At 42.7% G+C, this 16,606-nt stretch overlaps 1 protein-coding gene across 1 annotated transcript in view; it reads right to left on the reverse strand.

The window, feature by feature from the left end:
- The window catches only part of LOC145352216 (phospholipase B1, membrane-associated), a 52,892-nt gene extending 40,216 nt beyond the window's left edge, over positions 1-12,676 (reverse strand). The window contains exons 1-6 of the mRNA XM_080201954.1: positions 12,533-12,676; positions 12,378-12,442; positions 5,954-6,047; positions 2,948-3,006; positions 183-250; positions 25-68 (exon numbers count right to left, since the gene is read on the reverse strand). Of these exons, the coding sequence (XP_080058080.1) occupies positions 25-68; positions 183-250; positions 2,948-3,006; positions 5,954-6,047; positions 12,378-12,442; positions 12,533-12,590 (388 nt within the window). The 5' untranslated portion in view covers positions 12,591-12,676. The remainder of the gene's footprint in view (positions 1-24; positions 69-182; positions 251-2,947; positions 3,007-5,953; positions 6,048-12,377; positions 12,443-12,532) is intronic.
- Positions 12,677-16,606: the final 3,930 nt, after the last annotated feature.

Below are 16,606 nucleotides of genomic sequence, written 5' to 3' on the forward strand. Positions count from 1 at the left end.
GCAAATTCTTTTCTTCATACTTACTTGGAAGAGTAGTAACAGCACTGAGTGTTCCATAGCCACCAATACTGTAAAAAAAATCAAAAGATTTAATCATTACTATTACACTGTTAAACATTGGTGAAGAAAATTCTCACTTAACACCATCGTACATAATTTTGTGAACATCAATTGAAACTCACCTCCAAGAAACATGCCTATATTCAATTGGTAACTGCAACACATTTGTAGCATTTGCACCAATTGCAGTCTGAAAGAAAGAGACATCCTTTTATTCATTGTACTGTGTATTCATTTTTGAATATGTATTATGTAACAACTGTGAGAGATTTCATTTGTGGTTCAGTGCCTTCACAAAATCAGGCCTCCAAATTAAGAAAAAAATACCGTTAATAACACGAAAAGATGGATATGAAATAGCTTCTCTGTGCATTAGCTAATAGTTCCTTATGCTCTGTTTTTATTCATAAGATTCAATATGTGTGAACATAGTCCAGCCCATCACAGAAACCAGCCTCCCATCCATTGACTCCATCTACATTTCCCGCTGCCTCAGAAAAGCAGCCAGCATAATGAAGGACTCCACACACCCCAGACATTCTCTCTTCCACCTTCTTCTGTTGGGAAAAAGACACAAAAGTCTGAAATTATGTTCCAGCCAACACAAGAACAGCTTCTTCCCTGCTGCCATCAGAATTTTGAATAGACTTACCACATATTAAACTGATCTTTCTCTATACCCTCGCTATGACTGTAACACAACATTCTGCACCCTCTCCTTTCCTTCTCTCCTATGTATTCTACGAACAGTATGTTCTTGTCTGTAAAGTGCGCAGGAAAACAATACTTTTCACTGTATACCAATACATGTGACAATAACAAATCAAATCAATATAGATTTTTGATACTGGAAATCAATTTAAATCAGCTCTCTTGTTGCCTAAACTAGTCACTAGTGAATTTCAGGTGTAGTTTCTTTTTCCATTTCTAAAAAAAAAGCTGGGCAAGATTTCCTGGCCTCCCACATGGCAGGAGACAGCACGCAGTGGGATATTTTGATTCCACCTATGTATGTGGGATTTTCCTTTGAATCCACCCCATGTCACTGGGAAATCCATGGTGTGCCCTCAGCGAGACCAGAAGATCCCAGCGACACGAATGGCTAGAAAGTCCCAGCTTTATGTTGATTGGAGATTCTACATCCAGGATGGCTATGTTTGTGTTTGCTTTTTCAAGGAGATGTGGACACCACTAGCAAGGCCAGCATTCAATGCCCGTCCCTAATTGTCCTTGAACTGAGCGGCTTGCTAAATCATTTCAGAAGGTAATTAATAGTCAACCACATTGGCATGGACCTGTAGTTGAACATATTTATTTAATTAATTTATTTGTGTCACAAGTAGGCTTACATTAACGCTGCAATGAAGTTACTGTGAAAATCCCCTAGTCGCCACACTCTGGCACCTGCTTGGGTACACTGAGGGAGAATTTAGCATGGTCAGTGCACCTAACCAGCACATCTTTCGGACTGTGAGAGGAAACCAGAGCACCCAAAGGAAACCCATGCAGACACGAGGAAAATGTGCAAGCTCTGCACAAACAGTGACCCAAGCCAGAAATCAAATCCAGGTCTCTGGTGCTGTGACACTGTGGCACCCCAAGAAAAGGAGGGTTTCCTCCCAAAAGTAAACCAGTTCTATTTATTACGATAATCCAATAGCTTCATTGTCATTTTTTCCTCTTACCAGCTTTTTATTTCCAGAAATCAAATTGTTAACTGCCATGACAGAAATTGAACTCACATTCTTTGGATTACTCCCTCAGTAACATAATCATTACTCTACCTTACCCTAATTTTTTTTTAGAAGGAAATAAACGTTTTGAATATAAATAGTCTTAAATGATTCAACATGTTGTTCTCCCGCCCTGCACGTTTTGTTTGGATTGAGATTGATTCAGATTTAGTATTTAAAAGTCATCAGCCTTGTTGCCCATCCATAGTCATTGTGTAATAAAAATTAATGCATAATTTAGTTTAAAGCCCTTTAAATTCCCTCATCATGCAGCTTTCCAGATAGAGCATACAAGGGAATGGTTTTCCCTATAACGAGGGTCATTGCTTTATAGCAACTGAATAAAACAAATGTCATTTTCATTAAAAAGGGGATTCTTGGAGTTTTACAAAAGTTTTCAGGAGCCCACTCTGCATTTGATTTTGCCTGTTTTTCCAAGAAGAATTAAATGCAGTGGTCATGGCTACAGTAATACCATTCACAATGAGGCAGTATCATGGAAAGGCGTTTCTCACAATAAAATAAATTAAAACCTATTTCTAGTTGGCAAATACATTTTTCACGGCGTTCTGGGCGTAAGTTTGTACAGATGCCAATTGCCTATATTAAAAGGATCCTCAGAATATACGAAGAGCAGGTCCCGTTAGTAGTGACACCAATATCTGCGCAGGTTGGATGCAGACTGTTACATTGTTAAATTGGTATGTTTTGCACTCATTTTATGCCTATATTGTGCAACCTCTGCCCCTACAACGACAAAGGCAGCAGACACAGCAGAACGTAACATCTGAGTTACTTCCAAATCACACACTACCCTAACTTGGAATTATATCGGCGTTCCTTCACTGTCACGGGATATAAGTCCTGGAACTCTCTTCCCAGCAGAACTGTGGATGTACCTGCACCGGGCGGACTGCAGCAGTTCAAGAAGTTGCCTCACCCACCACCTTCTCCAGGGTGATTAGTGAAGAGCAACAAATTCTGGCTTTGTCCGTGATGGTCACATCCCATGAAACAAAATAAAAGAAAATGTCTCTTTAAAGCGACATATTGTCCTGGGCCTCAATGGTAATTTGTGATGACCATATTCCTCTCACCCACAATTAAACAATTATATATTTGCAACAGTGCAATTTTGAAATGTTGTGACTTACTGTTAGGGAGTCTCCCAGAGCAGCAACTATTTTAATATCTGCTGGCTTCAAAGTGTGAACTAAAAACCAAAAAGAGGAAAACATTGAAATAAAAGTTCATTTGAAATAAAAAATATAATACAGTAGTTTATTATAATCACAACTTTCATTTTTCAGCTTTTATTTAGAGCTTCACTCTCCTCCTGTTGTGCTATTTTGTTTAATTTAATCAATTCTTAAAGTTATGAAGGATGTACACAGAGCAGCCAGCGTGAACCCTTAATCCACCTCCTTGCTTGCTGCAAAAGACAACTCAAATTGACTCCTATTTGTGGTCCCCACGAGAGACACGAACAAGATTCAAGCTGAAAAGAAAATACATTGTGCCCTTAGGCTTGATCTGACACATGATCTGAACCAAAAGGCCAAGAAGTGATTTACTATATCTGACCAGTAAGTGTTCAGTGCTGACATTGGCGTCAATATTCAAAATGTGTCTTGTCCGAGACATATTTCACCTTTAAGTGGAAAAAATAGATCTGGATAAAAAATTCCCAGTGAATCAATATACTACCAGTTATTGGGAATAAATACTAGGATTTAGTGTGGAAAAGTGAATTCTATGCTCTAGTGTAGGTGGAGGTTTAAAATGGAAAATGTCGACAGCCTCTTGCTCCCAGCCGCCACCATCAAATGATGGCACTGTGGTTAGCACTGTTGCCTTGCAGTGCCAGGGATCTGGGTTCGATTCCCGGCTTGGGTCACTGTCGTGTGGAGAATGTATGTTCTCCCCGTACCTGCATGGGTTACCTCTGGGTGCTCCGGTTTCCTCCCACAGTCCAAAAGACTTGCTGGTTAGGTGCCCTGGTCATGCTAAGTTCTCCCTCAGTGTACCCGACTAGTTAACTTCATTGCAGTGTTAATGTAAGCCTACTTGTGACACCAGTAAATAAATTTAAACTTAAGTATTGCATTTTAGATACCAAAAAACAATCTAAAATAAAAGCAAAATATTGCAGATGCTGGAAATCTGAAATGAAAACAGAAAATGCTGGAGATGCTCAACAGGTCTGGCAGTGTCTGTGGAGAGAGAGAAAGAATGAACCTTTCAAGGAAAATGTGACTCTTTCTCAGAACTTCTTATTCAATCTGCAACCATCACCACTTCCTTTGCATTTTGGTCAATGATAATTTTGTCATTTAATCTCTCTCACCTTTTATCCTATTGCAGAAGTTCCCTCTTATTCTTCCTTCCTTTCCCACTTTTTATGGCATTAAACTCATCATATTTCTGCCTTCTTTTATTTCTGAAGATGCGCTATCTTTGACGCCAAACATTAACTCAGACCAAAATTTTCCAGCCATTCCTGCCAATGGGATTTTCCAGTCTCACTGATGGCAACACCACCACCGCTGTTTCCCCAATGGTGTAACATGCAATTAATGGAAAAAGCCTTTGCCATTGGTGGGCCAGGAAGATCCCACCAATGGTCACCTCTACAATAGCAAAACATGCCGAGAGGGGAAGGGGTGGAAAATCTCACCCTCTGTTTCTCTCTCCACAGGTACTGCCAGACATACAAAGTATTTCCAGTACTTTATGTTTTATACTATAAAGTAACTAGTAAATAATTAAACTGCTACAACATTAAATTTGCTGGTGACACATTATGTTCACCAAGGGGATAGTGTCAGAATTAAATATTAAGGCAGTTTTCTTTTATTTAATAGTATCATAAGCAGGCTTACATCAACACTGCAATGAAGTTACTGTTAAAATCTGCTAGTCATCACACTCTGGAGACTGTTTCAGCACATTGAGAATTTAGCATGGCTAATGCACCTAATCAGCGCGTCTTTCAGACTGTGGGAGGAAACCAGACTACCTGGAGGAAACCCACGCAGACACAGGGAGAACTTGCAGACTCCACACAGTCAGTGACCCGAGCCGGGAATCAAATCTGGGTCCCTGGCGCTGTGAGGCAGCAGAGTTAACCACTGCGCCACCGTGCCGCAGAGATAAATATCAGCAAATTCCCCTTACTATCACACACCTGGAGTCTGAATCACTAGATAGTTAACCATTTTCCTTCTGCCCCAGATTATTCTGCAGTCCCTGATCTCTCCAATGAATCATAGATTCCTTACAGCTCATCTAGTCGGCTCCAACTCTCCGACAGAATATCATACCCAGATTCTCTTCCCCACACTATCCTCATAATCCCACACATGTAGCATGGCTAATCCATCTAATCTACACATCGTGGGGCAACAAGGGTCAATTTAGCATGGCCAATCCACCTAACTTGTATATCTTTAGAGGAAAGTGGAGCGCCCGGAGGAAATACACGCAGATAAGGGAATAACGTGTAAAGTTCACACAGATAGTGACCCAGGGCCGGAATTGAACCCAGTTCCCTGGCGCTGTGAGGCAGCAGTGTAATCACTGTGCCATCGTGCCACTCCAACAGTGTCCCTATGTTTAAAAGAAGACTTCTCACTCCTGAACTTTTGACCTATCAGAATCAGGGAAGACCAGAGGGAGGCTGCCTTATTTCAAGTTCCCTCATATTCTGAAACCAATCCATGCTCACGGTAGCAGAGACCTGGCATACGGTGTGCTAATTCTTGCCAATGATCTAGTCAAGCCCATGAATTTAGCGACGGGTGGACTGTCTTGTCACTTGATGACAAGCACTTGGGTCGCACAACCACGTTATCACTCGGTGGTTGAACATGTTTGTACACAAGCAGCTGTATTCTACAGTTCTGTGGTACTGTACGATGTGCAAACATTCAGGTTTCCTCACTCTGCCATAACGCACTGGCACTCAATCTGTGCTGCGTTGTCGACCTACAAAAGAAATTTGCTGGACCCTAAACATTTGTGTGCTACCAATCCGATACACTGCTCTCGAAATCGATAACCGCTCCTGCCTAACTTTTCAGTGTCCTGATTTTACCTTGCATCATGACAAAGTATGTTTTTATCCGAACGTATTAAATAAAAGCCATGCTTCACTTTACCTGAGATAGGTACCGTTTCTGAAGGCTCCATATCGGGACAAAAAAATGGAGAACCTCGCGGATCCTTAATTTGCATCATGTTCCCATGGAAGCCCTTCGAAGCATACAAAAATAAGACAATTTACTTCTGGTTTTATACTAAGTGTCAAGATCGTTACAATTGCCACTGCTGAAGATATACTGAACAGGAATACATCCCCTTAAACTGAATTTTGCATGTTCAGTTGTGAATATTGTGTCAGGTTAGTTGTGTGGATATCTGTTTGATGTACCTGGGTTTATTTATGCCTCAGTTGTGATTTATTTTGGTCCGATCTTGAGCCTTTGTATTTGTAGCCGTATTAACATTCATCAAGGCAAGCCAATAAAACATTTCAAACTAAGAATAATACGTATGAATGAACTGAAAGCAACGGGGCTCCTCTCCATTGAATAGTATCCATCCTATCTGCATACGACAATACCACTGTTGACTAAGGATGATGGTATTTGATTGTCACATAAGTCTTTCCATTGTGGCTACCCGACCTCCCATTGTTGAACAAACTACTCTGGGTAAAAATATCCCAATATCTGTAAATACGGATTCCCTTTGAAAGGCCTGTAAAATTAATATGCTGGTAAATGAAGGTAAGAGAAATCATCTTTTTGGAAAAAAATGTGAGGAGGAAGTTGGTTATCAAAGCAAGTGTTTGAATCTTGAGCTATTTTGCACCGTGGGCAGCACATTTTTAGTGTGTCCATTCCACTGCTTATTGTGATATTCAGGTTAAGTATCTTTACAGTAATGTGCTTGTGCTAGCTGGAGGAGTGATTGCCTCAGTCCAACAGGCTAATCTATAAACCCTGCAACATGGGGAAGTCTGCTACCTTGGCAAAGCCACATACCCACTCCTACTGTTTTGCTCTGCTTGGAGAGAGGACAATGACAACCTTTTTGATTTGGTTTGATTTATTATTGTCACATGTATTGGTATACAGTGAAAACTATTGTTTCTTGCTGTCTATACAGACAAAGCATACCATTCATAGAGAATGAATGGAGAGAGTGCAGAAGGTAATGTTACAGTCATAGCTAGGGTGTAGAGAAAGATCAACTTAGTGTGAGGTAGGTCCATTCAAAAGTCTGATGACAGCAGGGAAGAAGCTGTTCTTGAGTCGGTTGGCATGTGTCCCCAAACTTAGGTATGTTTTTTTCCTGACAGAAGAAGGTGGAAGAGAGTATAACTGGAGAGTGTGGGGTCCTTAATTAGGTTGGCTGCTTTGTCGAGGCAGTGGGAAGTTTAGACAGAGTCAAAGGATGGGAGGCTGGTTTGCATGGTGGACTGGGCTAAATTCACAACCCTTTGTAGTTTCTTGTGGTCTTGGACAGAGCAGGAGCTATACCTAGCTGTGATACAAGCAGAAGGAATGTTTTCTATGGTGCACCTGTAAAAGTTAGTGAGAGTCACAGCTGACATACCAGATTTCCTCAGTCTTCTGAGAAAGTAGTGGCATTGGTGGGCTTTCTTAACTACAGTGTTGACATGGGGGGGACCAGGGCAGATTGTTGGTGATCTGGACACCTAGAAACTTGAAGCTCTCAACCCTTACTACTTTGTCCCCATTGATATAGATAGGCGCCTGAGATTCCACCCACTCAATGCACATTTAGTGTAGTCAGACTACAACTCAAATATTAAGGTAGTGAATGCCTGCTGTTCTAGCAGCAGTTGAGATGCTTTCATTCTGTGCCAGTCCACAATGCCAGCCATTGTTGAGCCAACACCTTGAATCAGAGGGTTGTTGCTTACAAGGACAATCTATTGGACACGTGGCCAGAACTCCGACAATGATGGAGCGCAATGCTGCAATAGGAGTAGACAGTAGGCTTACAGGAGCTATTGTTCCATTGCATAGACCATTCGATGAGAACCGTCCGGAACTCACCAGAGTCTCTCAATTCAGGATCATCTGCTGTGTCCTCCACAGCTGGTTAGTGGTGTTTAAGGGATTTTAGATAAGCACATGAATATGTAAGGGACAGAGAGATATGTGTCAAGGGCAGGCAGAAGCTGGCAGCACAGTGGTTGGCACTGCTGCCACACAGCACCAAGGACCTGGGTTCGATTCCCAGCTTGGGTCACTGTCTATGTGGAGTTTGCACAATCTCCCAGTGTCTGCGTGGGTTTCCTTTCCATGCTCTGGTTTCCTCCTACAGTCCAAAGACGTGCGGGTTAGGTGGATTGGCAATGCTACATTGCAACTTAGTGTCCCGGGATTAGCAAGGTAAATATTTGAGCTTATGGGATGAGGGCTACGGGGTAGGTTTGAGGTCAGTGCAAGCTTGATGGGCTGAATGGCCTCCTTCTGCACTGTAGGGATTTTATGATTCTACGAAGGGATTAGTTTAATTTGGCATCAGGTTTGGCATAACATTGGGGGCCGAAGGGCCTGTTCCTATGCTGTACTGTTCTAGGTTCTATGTTCTAACCTTGTCAACAGGGCTATGATGACAACCTTAGAAGGAGGAAGAGGAATAGGAGGAAAAGAGAATGCAGCTGCCACACCTCCTCTTCAAATAGATTGCCTGGGAGCAGCACATCGGACTCTCATTCTCCCGGATTATATCCCCAGATCCCTGTTGCTCTACATTTTTCTGATCAACCTGTACTTTATCAGTGGTCTGTGCAATGGAGCAACATCTTAGCCATAATCCTAAAACAAAAGACACCACAATGCAAGCATTCCATGCCAACACTATCCAATATCACTTTGAGTAATCTATACAATACTCAACTATTCACCCTTGTGCATTCTAGGTGCATATCTGTGGCTGCCTTTCTCTGGCCTAATGCTGCTACACAGTGTTGCCTCAGGGACCCAGCACGGTTGTTGGAAGGCTGCCAACTTTCAATGGCGAGACTACAAATGGCCTTGTAGGCCATTTCAGACTGCACGATCTCAGCATGAGTGGCAGTAGTCTAGGCTGACTAGCTGATGGCTAGAGGCGATAGCAGATTGGCAGTGTTAGGAGCATGAATGCTGTCATCCTGAGAGAGAACAGTAGGCTCGTGCATCACGGGGCTACTGTCGCTCTCCCAAGCATGGGTGTTTGGATTGATGTGAGACCCTGTAAGCTTGTATCTGCAGCAATGGAGGCCGACCCTGAATGGCACCAAACAGTTTTTGCATAGCAACAAGCATGGACATCGCCACATCAGTCTGAGTTTCAACTGAAGCATGGAGACATAAGGTAACTTCAGCCAGTGCTGCAGTGGAAGCCGAGAGACCAAGCATCAGTCGCTAAGCCACGGCTCATCACAATTGTTTGCTTAACGTTGGCCCCAACTGGAAAGGATGAATTCCAAGCGCTTCACATCCTGTGCCATGCTGGTGCCACACCCCTCCATCCTGTGTGATATTGACAACAAGCTCCCTGGTGTTATGCTCCAGGTAGCAACCTGCTGATGGAAGAATCTAAAACTAGTCCTTACTTGGAATAGACTCATTCACAGAGTGAAATTTCTCTGATTACACACTTCAATAAGTTAGTGTCTCTTTATATGTGCTCAAGTAACTACCCAGTCAATGTCTTCCACCTCTATGTACTTAACCTCAAGTGATACAATTAGCCATTGGCAGGCCAGCCAATGCAATAAGCATTTCTGTCTGGGATCGTGTCAAAACGCTTATCTGACTCCTCTATAGAATTTGTCTGTGACTTCGCCCTCTGGTAGACCAATACAAACCCTACACTTTGCCCGGCTGCATTCATGCCTGATGACTCACCGCCTACAGATCCCACCTTAATATCACCTGTAAGGCATGGGGGGGGGGTGCTTGAATTGCGGATCAGGCCTCTTCTTGAAGCTACTGCCTCTTTCCCTCTGGGTTGCTGACATCTTTCCCAGTCTGGGCACTGAGGGGGCACTGGAGAGAGTGATATGGGTGTGCAGGACTGGTGTTGATTTTTTTTTTCATTCACGGGACATGGGTGTCGCTGGCTGGCCAGCATTTATTGCCCATCCCTGGTTGCCCAAGGGCAGTTCAGGGTCAACCACGTTGCTGTGGCTCTGGAGTCACATGATTGCCAGACCAAATAAGGATGGCAGATTTCCTTCTCTAAAGGACATTAGTGATCTAAGTGGGTTTTTCCAGCAATCAACAATGGTCATCAGTAGATTCTTAATTCCAGATATTTTTGATTGAATTCAAATTCCACCATCTGCCGTGGCGGGATTCGAACCCAGATCCCCAGAGCATTGGCTGAGTGTCTGGATTAATAATCTAGCAATAATTCCACTAGGCTATCACCTATAGAACTGGGACCTTCGAACCCATCAGCTGATGGCAGCAGGTGGATGAATCTGTGGCTGGCCTCCAGGTGAGTTGGAGGGAAATGCACTTGTGTATATTAATAAGCTTCCAAGACAGAATCTGGCACAGGACACCACCATTCTGGTCAGCGGGACTGGCACAGCCTGGGCCACCTGCCACCACACCTTGTCTCAAAATGGAAAATTCCGCCCTCTGTTTCTTGTCAAATTATCATATTTTTGTTAAGTACATTAAGGAGACATTTTTGTTTATATGTAAGTTATAAATTTGAGTTATAATAACAGGAAAAGAAAATGTAACCCAACCTATAAAATTTCAGGTATTGTTGATGTTGGTTAAGTCACCTTGTAAAATGTTCAAGTAACACCTATTTTAATGGCATAAGTTGAGTTTTTTTTAGGTGGAGAGGAAATGTTTTATATTGCAAGAGCTGACCATTTTATTATCCTGCCCTCCTCTTGAGAAAGTGTAAATAAAGTTGGTTGGCTTTGAGTTGAAATGGTGAGTCTTCTTTCAGGTACACAACTAAGTTCAATCACCAATGTAGCTCTTATGGTCGACGTCAGCTAAGCCAATGTACATGCATCATAGGATATTGATTCTTTATCCCTTAAGGCTACATTGGACATCTAAAGTACTGATTATTTTAAAACTCGGGTGAAAGAAGGCATTGTTATTAATTTTGTAATAATCAGCTTATTTATACCCAATATGTCATTCCTTTATGCACAAACTCCCCATTGCAATAACTTCAAAGAGGTCCATGAGTTTGACCTGTTGGAATATGAACTCCTTAATTGAGGCCCATTAAGGCTGCCCATTCAAGGAGCTCTACAGAGACATATAACGCGGAGTGTCTGGGTCGCTGGTACTTGGGGTGAATACTCTGTACTGGGAAATACCTGCCTGAGCATTGCAAACCATTGGTAAATAAATCAGTTTTGATGAAGGGACACTGGACTCTCTGAAGTTATTTCACCCATTCATCAGAAACATAGAAAGATAGGAGTAGGCCATTCAGCCCATAGAGCCTGCTCATGGCTGATCATCCAACTCAGTAACCTGTTCGCACTTTTCACCCCATATCCTTTGAACCCTTTAGCCCCAGGAGCTATAACCAACTCTCTTTTGAAAACATAAAGTGTGTAGGCCTCAAATGCTTTCTGTGGTAGTGAATTCCACAGATTCACCACTCTCCGGATGAAGACATTTCTTGTCGTCTGAGACCTAAATGGTCTACCCCATATCCTCAGACTGTGACCCCTGGTTCGGGACTCCCCCACCATCGGGAACATCCTTCCTGCATCTGTTCTGTTAGAATTTTATAACTGCTTCATCAAAATATTTCGCTATGTACTGCTGGGCTATTTTGTTAATTTACTGTATTCACAAAAAGATGTAATCTTTGGAGAGGGTTAAAGATTAATTTTAATATCTACAATAATGGAAATGGGTTTGACAATTCTACCAAGGTCAAAGACATGAGCTGACAGTCCGTTCCAATCTTTATATTAATAATGTTTCTGATCAATTCAAAAGGAACAGCTGGGCTTGTGGCTCTTAATGTAATTACCAAACTAAACACGTTTTTGCAAACAAATGCAATCCCTTTACAGGATCCCAACTGTTACGAAAAGCATTGGTCAAAATGGACAAGTTATTGAAATGAAAATCTGATTCACAACTCAGCAAATATAATTAAGTTATCTGTTGAAACTAATGATGTTGTGAAAGTTTCCAAATTGAATCTTTCTCAGCTGTTGCGACAGCATTAACCAGCTCTGAACACATTTGCACTGACATCGCAATGTTGCTCAGATTTGATAGTTTGTGCCTAACAGCGTAACACTCCACTGAATGTTAGATCGATTTCTGTGCTGTTACCAGTCCCCAACAGGCAGTGTGAAAGACAGAGCAGACATTGTCAATAATGAGGGCTTCACAATTGAAAACACAATGCGGAGCATTATACAACTCACAACACAACGTACAGAAAGTCCTCAATGGAATAATTCAACATAAAAATTAAACGCAGCATCAGCTATTTTTAAGCTAAAGCAAAAACCTTTAATGTCTGGATGCTGGACAGGCAAAATACACTTACCACGGGTCCAAGCTGTGAAATATAATCTTTGATCCCACTCTCATAATTGTTCCACCACTGGGAACCTGTAATAAAAATTGACATTTGGTAACTTGATAAGGTGTACACGCTCAGCGCGATCCAAGATGCTGAAGGAAGTGGCAGATGATGAATACCTTGTACATACGATCTAAGCAATGTACAGATGGACAGGAGCAGTGCCCTCTTTTCCATAGTGAAAGGCAGGCAGCAGCAGTCAGCAATTGTCTAGAGCTTATGGAAGAGAGAAACGATAGGACTGATTGCTCACTCCTCTTTCATGCAAGTCCTCAGCACAAGCCTGGTGGTAAAGGAGAATGCAATTGATCACAAACTAGATTAACATCAGGATCAGAGGGGGACCGTGCACAGCTCTAGCATTTTTTAAAAGGGAATAAAGATAACAATCTGCTGACTGTTAAGTAGAGATGCAATAGTTATTTGAATAAATGCACATTGCTTAACTCTTGGAGTACCAAGTTTCCTCTGCAGTCAACAAGTATGAAAATAAAGCCCCAAATTGAAATCAGCTTTTAATTCTGAAATTAAGAACCTGAAGGGTAGAATTACACATAACTCAATTTCTCCACTCCAAAATGCTTCTTAAAACCCTCTTCTGTGTTCCCTTCAACACCACCATTACCAAAAATACATGAGGGACCCAAGGATTTCATAGTTGTCAAGGTAGAGAATGTATGTGGCATGGTGGCACATTCTTTAGCACTGTTGCCTCCCTCACAGCACTAGGGACCCAGGTTTGATACCCAGCTTGGGTCACTGCCTGTTCCTGGCTTGGGTTACTGCCTACACAAAGTCTGTATGTTCTTCCTGTGTCTGCATGGGTTTTCTCCAGGTGCTCTGATTTCCTCCCACAGTCCAAAAGACATGCTGGTTAAAAGCATTGGCCATGCTAAGTTCTCCCTTGGTGTAGCTGAACAGGTGCTAGAGTGTGGTGACAAGGAGATTTTCACAGTAACTGCTTTGCAGTGTCAATGTAAGCCTACTTGAGACATTAATAAATAAACTTTATGCCTGACTTCCTTATTTTTGGGTGCTGGCATCAGCTTTCTTGAACATCAGGTTAGAGTGTTCACTCAGCCTTTCAGGAGGTGGATCTTACATTTCCTGAGTAGACCCAACCCACAAATCAATAAGTATGTCAGGACGATGCCCAGTTTAAATATAATTTCCCTTCTCCTGCCGTACGTCCAAAAGAAACTCAAATGATCGCCTGTGTCTATGCTTACAGGCTGTCGCCTCAAATCCTGTAACACCTGATTGGCTTTGTTAAGGAATCAAAGAACAGTCTTTAATTAGCTTTTTATGCTAAAGTTTCATTCAAGTAACCTGAGTGACATGTGCCTGATAGCGAAAAGGATGAATGAACTCGTATGGCATATTTTAGGTAAAATTTAACTCGATTTTGGAGAACTCTGAAGGATTTTTAGGGGAATATTCAGCACACTATGACACCCTGCACCAAGTAGTGCATGTCCATCACTTTATCATTATTGTACATAAGAGCACAAGCAATAGGAGCAAGTGTAGGTCATCTGGCCCCTCATGACTGTTCTTCCATTCAATAAGATAATGGCTGATCTGATTGATTTGATTTGATTTGATTTATTACTCACATATATTAGTATACAGTGAAAAGTTTTGTTTCTTGCGCGCTATACAGACAAAGCATACCATTCATAGAGAAGGAAAGGAGAGAGTGCAGAATGTAGTATTCCAGTCATAGCTAGAGTGTAGCGAAAGATCAACTTAGTGCGAGCTAGGTCCATTCAAATGTCTGATGGCAGCAGGGAAGAAGCTGTTCTTGAGTCGGTTGGTACGTGACCTCAAAATCGTGTTTCTTTTTCCAAATGGAAGAAGGTGGAAGAGAGAGTGTCCGGGGTGTGTGGAGTTCTTAATTATGCTGGCTGTTTTTCCGAGGCAATGGGAAGTATAGACAGAGTCAATGGATGGGAGACTGGTTTGCTGATGGATTGGTTACATTCACAAATCTTTGCAGTTTCTTGCAGTCTTGGGCAGAACAGGAACTATATCAAGCTGTGGCCTTAACCCCACTTCCCTCCCCGCATCCCTTCTCCATAATCTTTGACGCCCATGTAGATAATAATATTAATGTAACATGTCCTCAGCCCAATTGCAGTGTCAATAGCATCAAACAAATCACATATAGGCCAAGCAACTGGGGTAAGAGCATAGGCTGGAAATCGGTGCGGCAAGAAGTGGATGTAAAGTCCGCCACCAGTTGAAAGCACGCTGTGAATGCAATTATATAGTGAGCCCAGCTGGTGAGAAACATAATTACTGTTCAGTTTATTAAACACCGGGTCCAATGGGGACCCAGCAGGGAGCTCAGAAATGGAAGGCTAACAGCAGTTGTGAGGAGGCTGAGGGAGCTATTTTGAAGCCATCATGGTGGTGTGTTGTCATGGCTTCAGCACCTGGTGGCCATGGAAGGCAGGTGGGCCCTCCACCCCCACTGTTTCTCAGACAAGTGCCTGGTACTGCTGTTCGAGGAGGACAGTGCCAGGCAGCATATCTTATTGCCCAGTGACAGCAAGAGAAGGCCACCCCACCTGGACAAGAAGGCCTGGAGAGAGAAGCCACCGTCCAAGTCAGTGACCCCCATGACATGGTGCGCCGCATCTGGCTTTAGTGCCGCAAAAGGTCCAATGGTCTTCTGCGGTTAGCAAGGGTGAGTGCAGACAGGAAAAAACAGAAATAAGTAAAAAGGAAGTTTTGTTGAAAGGAAAAAGCACTTTGTCTATAAATGAAGAAAAGAAGACAAATAGATGATTGGTAAGGAGGTCAAAGGTTACGGGCAGAAGGCCGGGGAATGGGATTGAGAAACATATCAGCCATGATTGAATGGCAGAGCAGACTCAATGGGCCAAATGGCCTAATTCTGCTCCTATCTCTTATGGGCTTATGGTTTCTTTAAGGACAAGGGTAGGGGTCGGGCTTGGGTGGATTGTGGTCCATGCAGACTCAATGGGCTGAACGTCATTCTTCTGTACTATAGGGATTCATAGAAACCCTACAGTGCAGAAAGAGGTCATTTGGTCCATCGAGTCTATGATACGACAACCCCAATTTGATCTGTTCCCTGACAGCTCTCTGAATACCATCTCCTTGGAACATACATTACCAAGTCACTGAGGAACCTCAACAGGTGGGTGCTACAGTCAGTCACTCCATTCCTGCCCCTGCATCCCGTCGTCTGTGGTGAAAATTCCATAACGGCTGTGGCAATGGATCACTGAAACAATGTACTTTTGAAGACAAAATTCTGGCTGCATTCAGCCTCTGGAGGCCTGCTGAAATCTTTCCCAAAACAAATTATCTGTCCTTTGTCCTTTGCAGACTTTGCAAAATCCAAGTTGTTTAAACAGCTCAAGATCATAGGATAATAGAATTGAGAAGGAGGCCATTCAGGCCATCTAGTCTACACTGACCACAATCCCACCCAGGCTCTACTCCATTAATCTCACACATTCACTCTGCTAATCCCCCTGATACTAAGTCAACTTAGCATAGCCAATCAACGTAACCTGCACATCTTTGGAATGTGAGAGGAAACTGGAGCACCCTGAGGAAACCCACACAGATATGGGGAGAGAGTGCAAACTCTATCCAGACAATGACCTGAGGCCAGAATTGAACCCAGGTCTCTGGTGCTCTGAGTTAGTAGTGCTAACCTCTGTGCCACGATGGTGTCTCCTCATCTGCCATCAATCAGGTATTACGTCCATTCATCAAACTTCATCTTCCGCTGAGTCAGAAGACCACACGAAATAAGAGTACTCAGCAACTTGGTCTGTAGTCCAGGAGTCACAGAATGCAGATAAATAGCACGTCTGACAACACCAAACAAAGGACAAAGGTCGGGATTCTCCGATCTCAGTCGCCCTGCCTTGCCGCCATAGCCACGAGAATGGAGAATTTGACGCTCAGCCAAATCTCCACTCATAGTAGTGGGACTGGAGAATCCCAGCCATGGGCGAGGTCAGAGAACTCTTGCCAACATATTTTAGTATTCTAGCTTGAAAAAATGGAAAACAAGAACAATTTAGACTCAACACCAGCTTTTCAACCTTTCCTGAAAAGGAAACAGGGTCTAGAAAAACAGGTCACTCGTGATTATTATTGATTAATTAATCAAAGCACGATCATAGCTGGGTTAACCTCAATGTCTA

The sequence above is a fragment of the Carcharhinus amblyrhynchos genome, chromosome 14 (assembly GCF_965287045.1).
Source record: "Carcharhinus amblyrhynchos chromosome 14, sCarAmb.v2.hapA, whole genome shotgun sequence".
Taxonomy (NCBI): domain Eukaryota; kingdom Metazoa; phylum Chordata; class Chondrichthyes; order Carcharhiniformes; family Carcharhinidae; genus Carcharhinus; species Carcharhinus amblyrhynchos.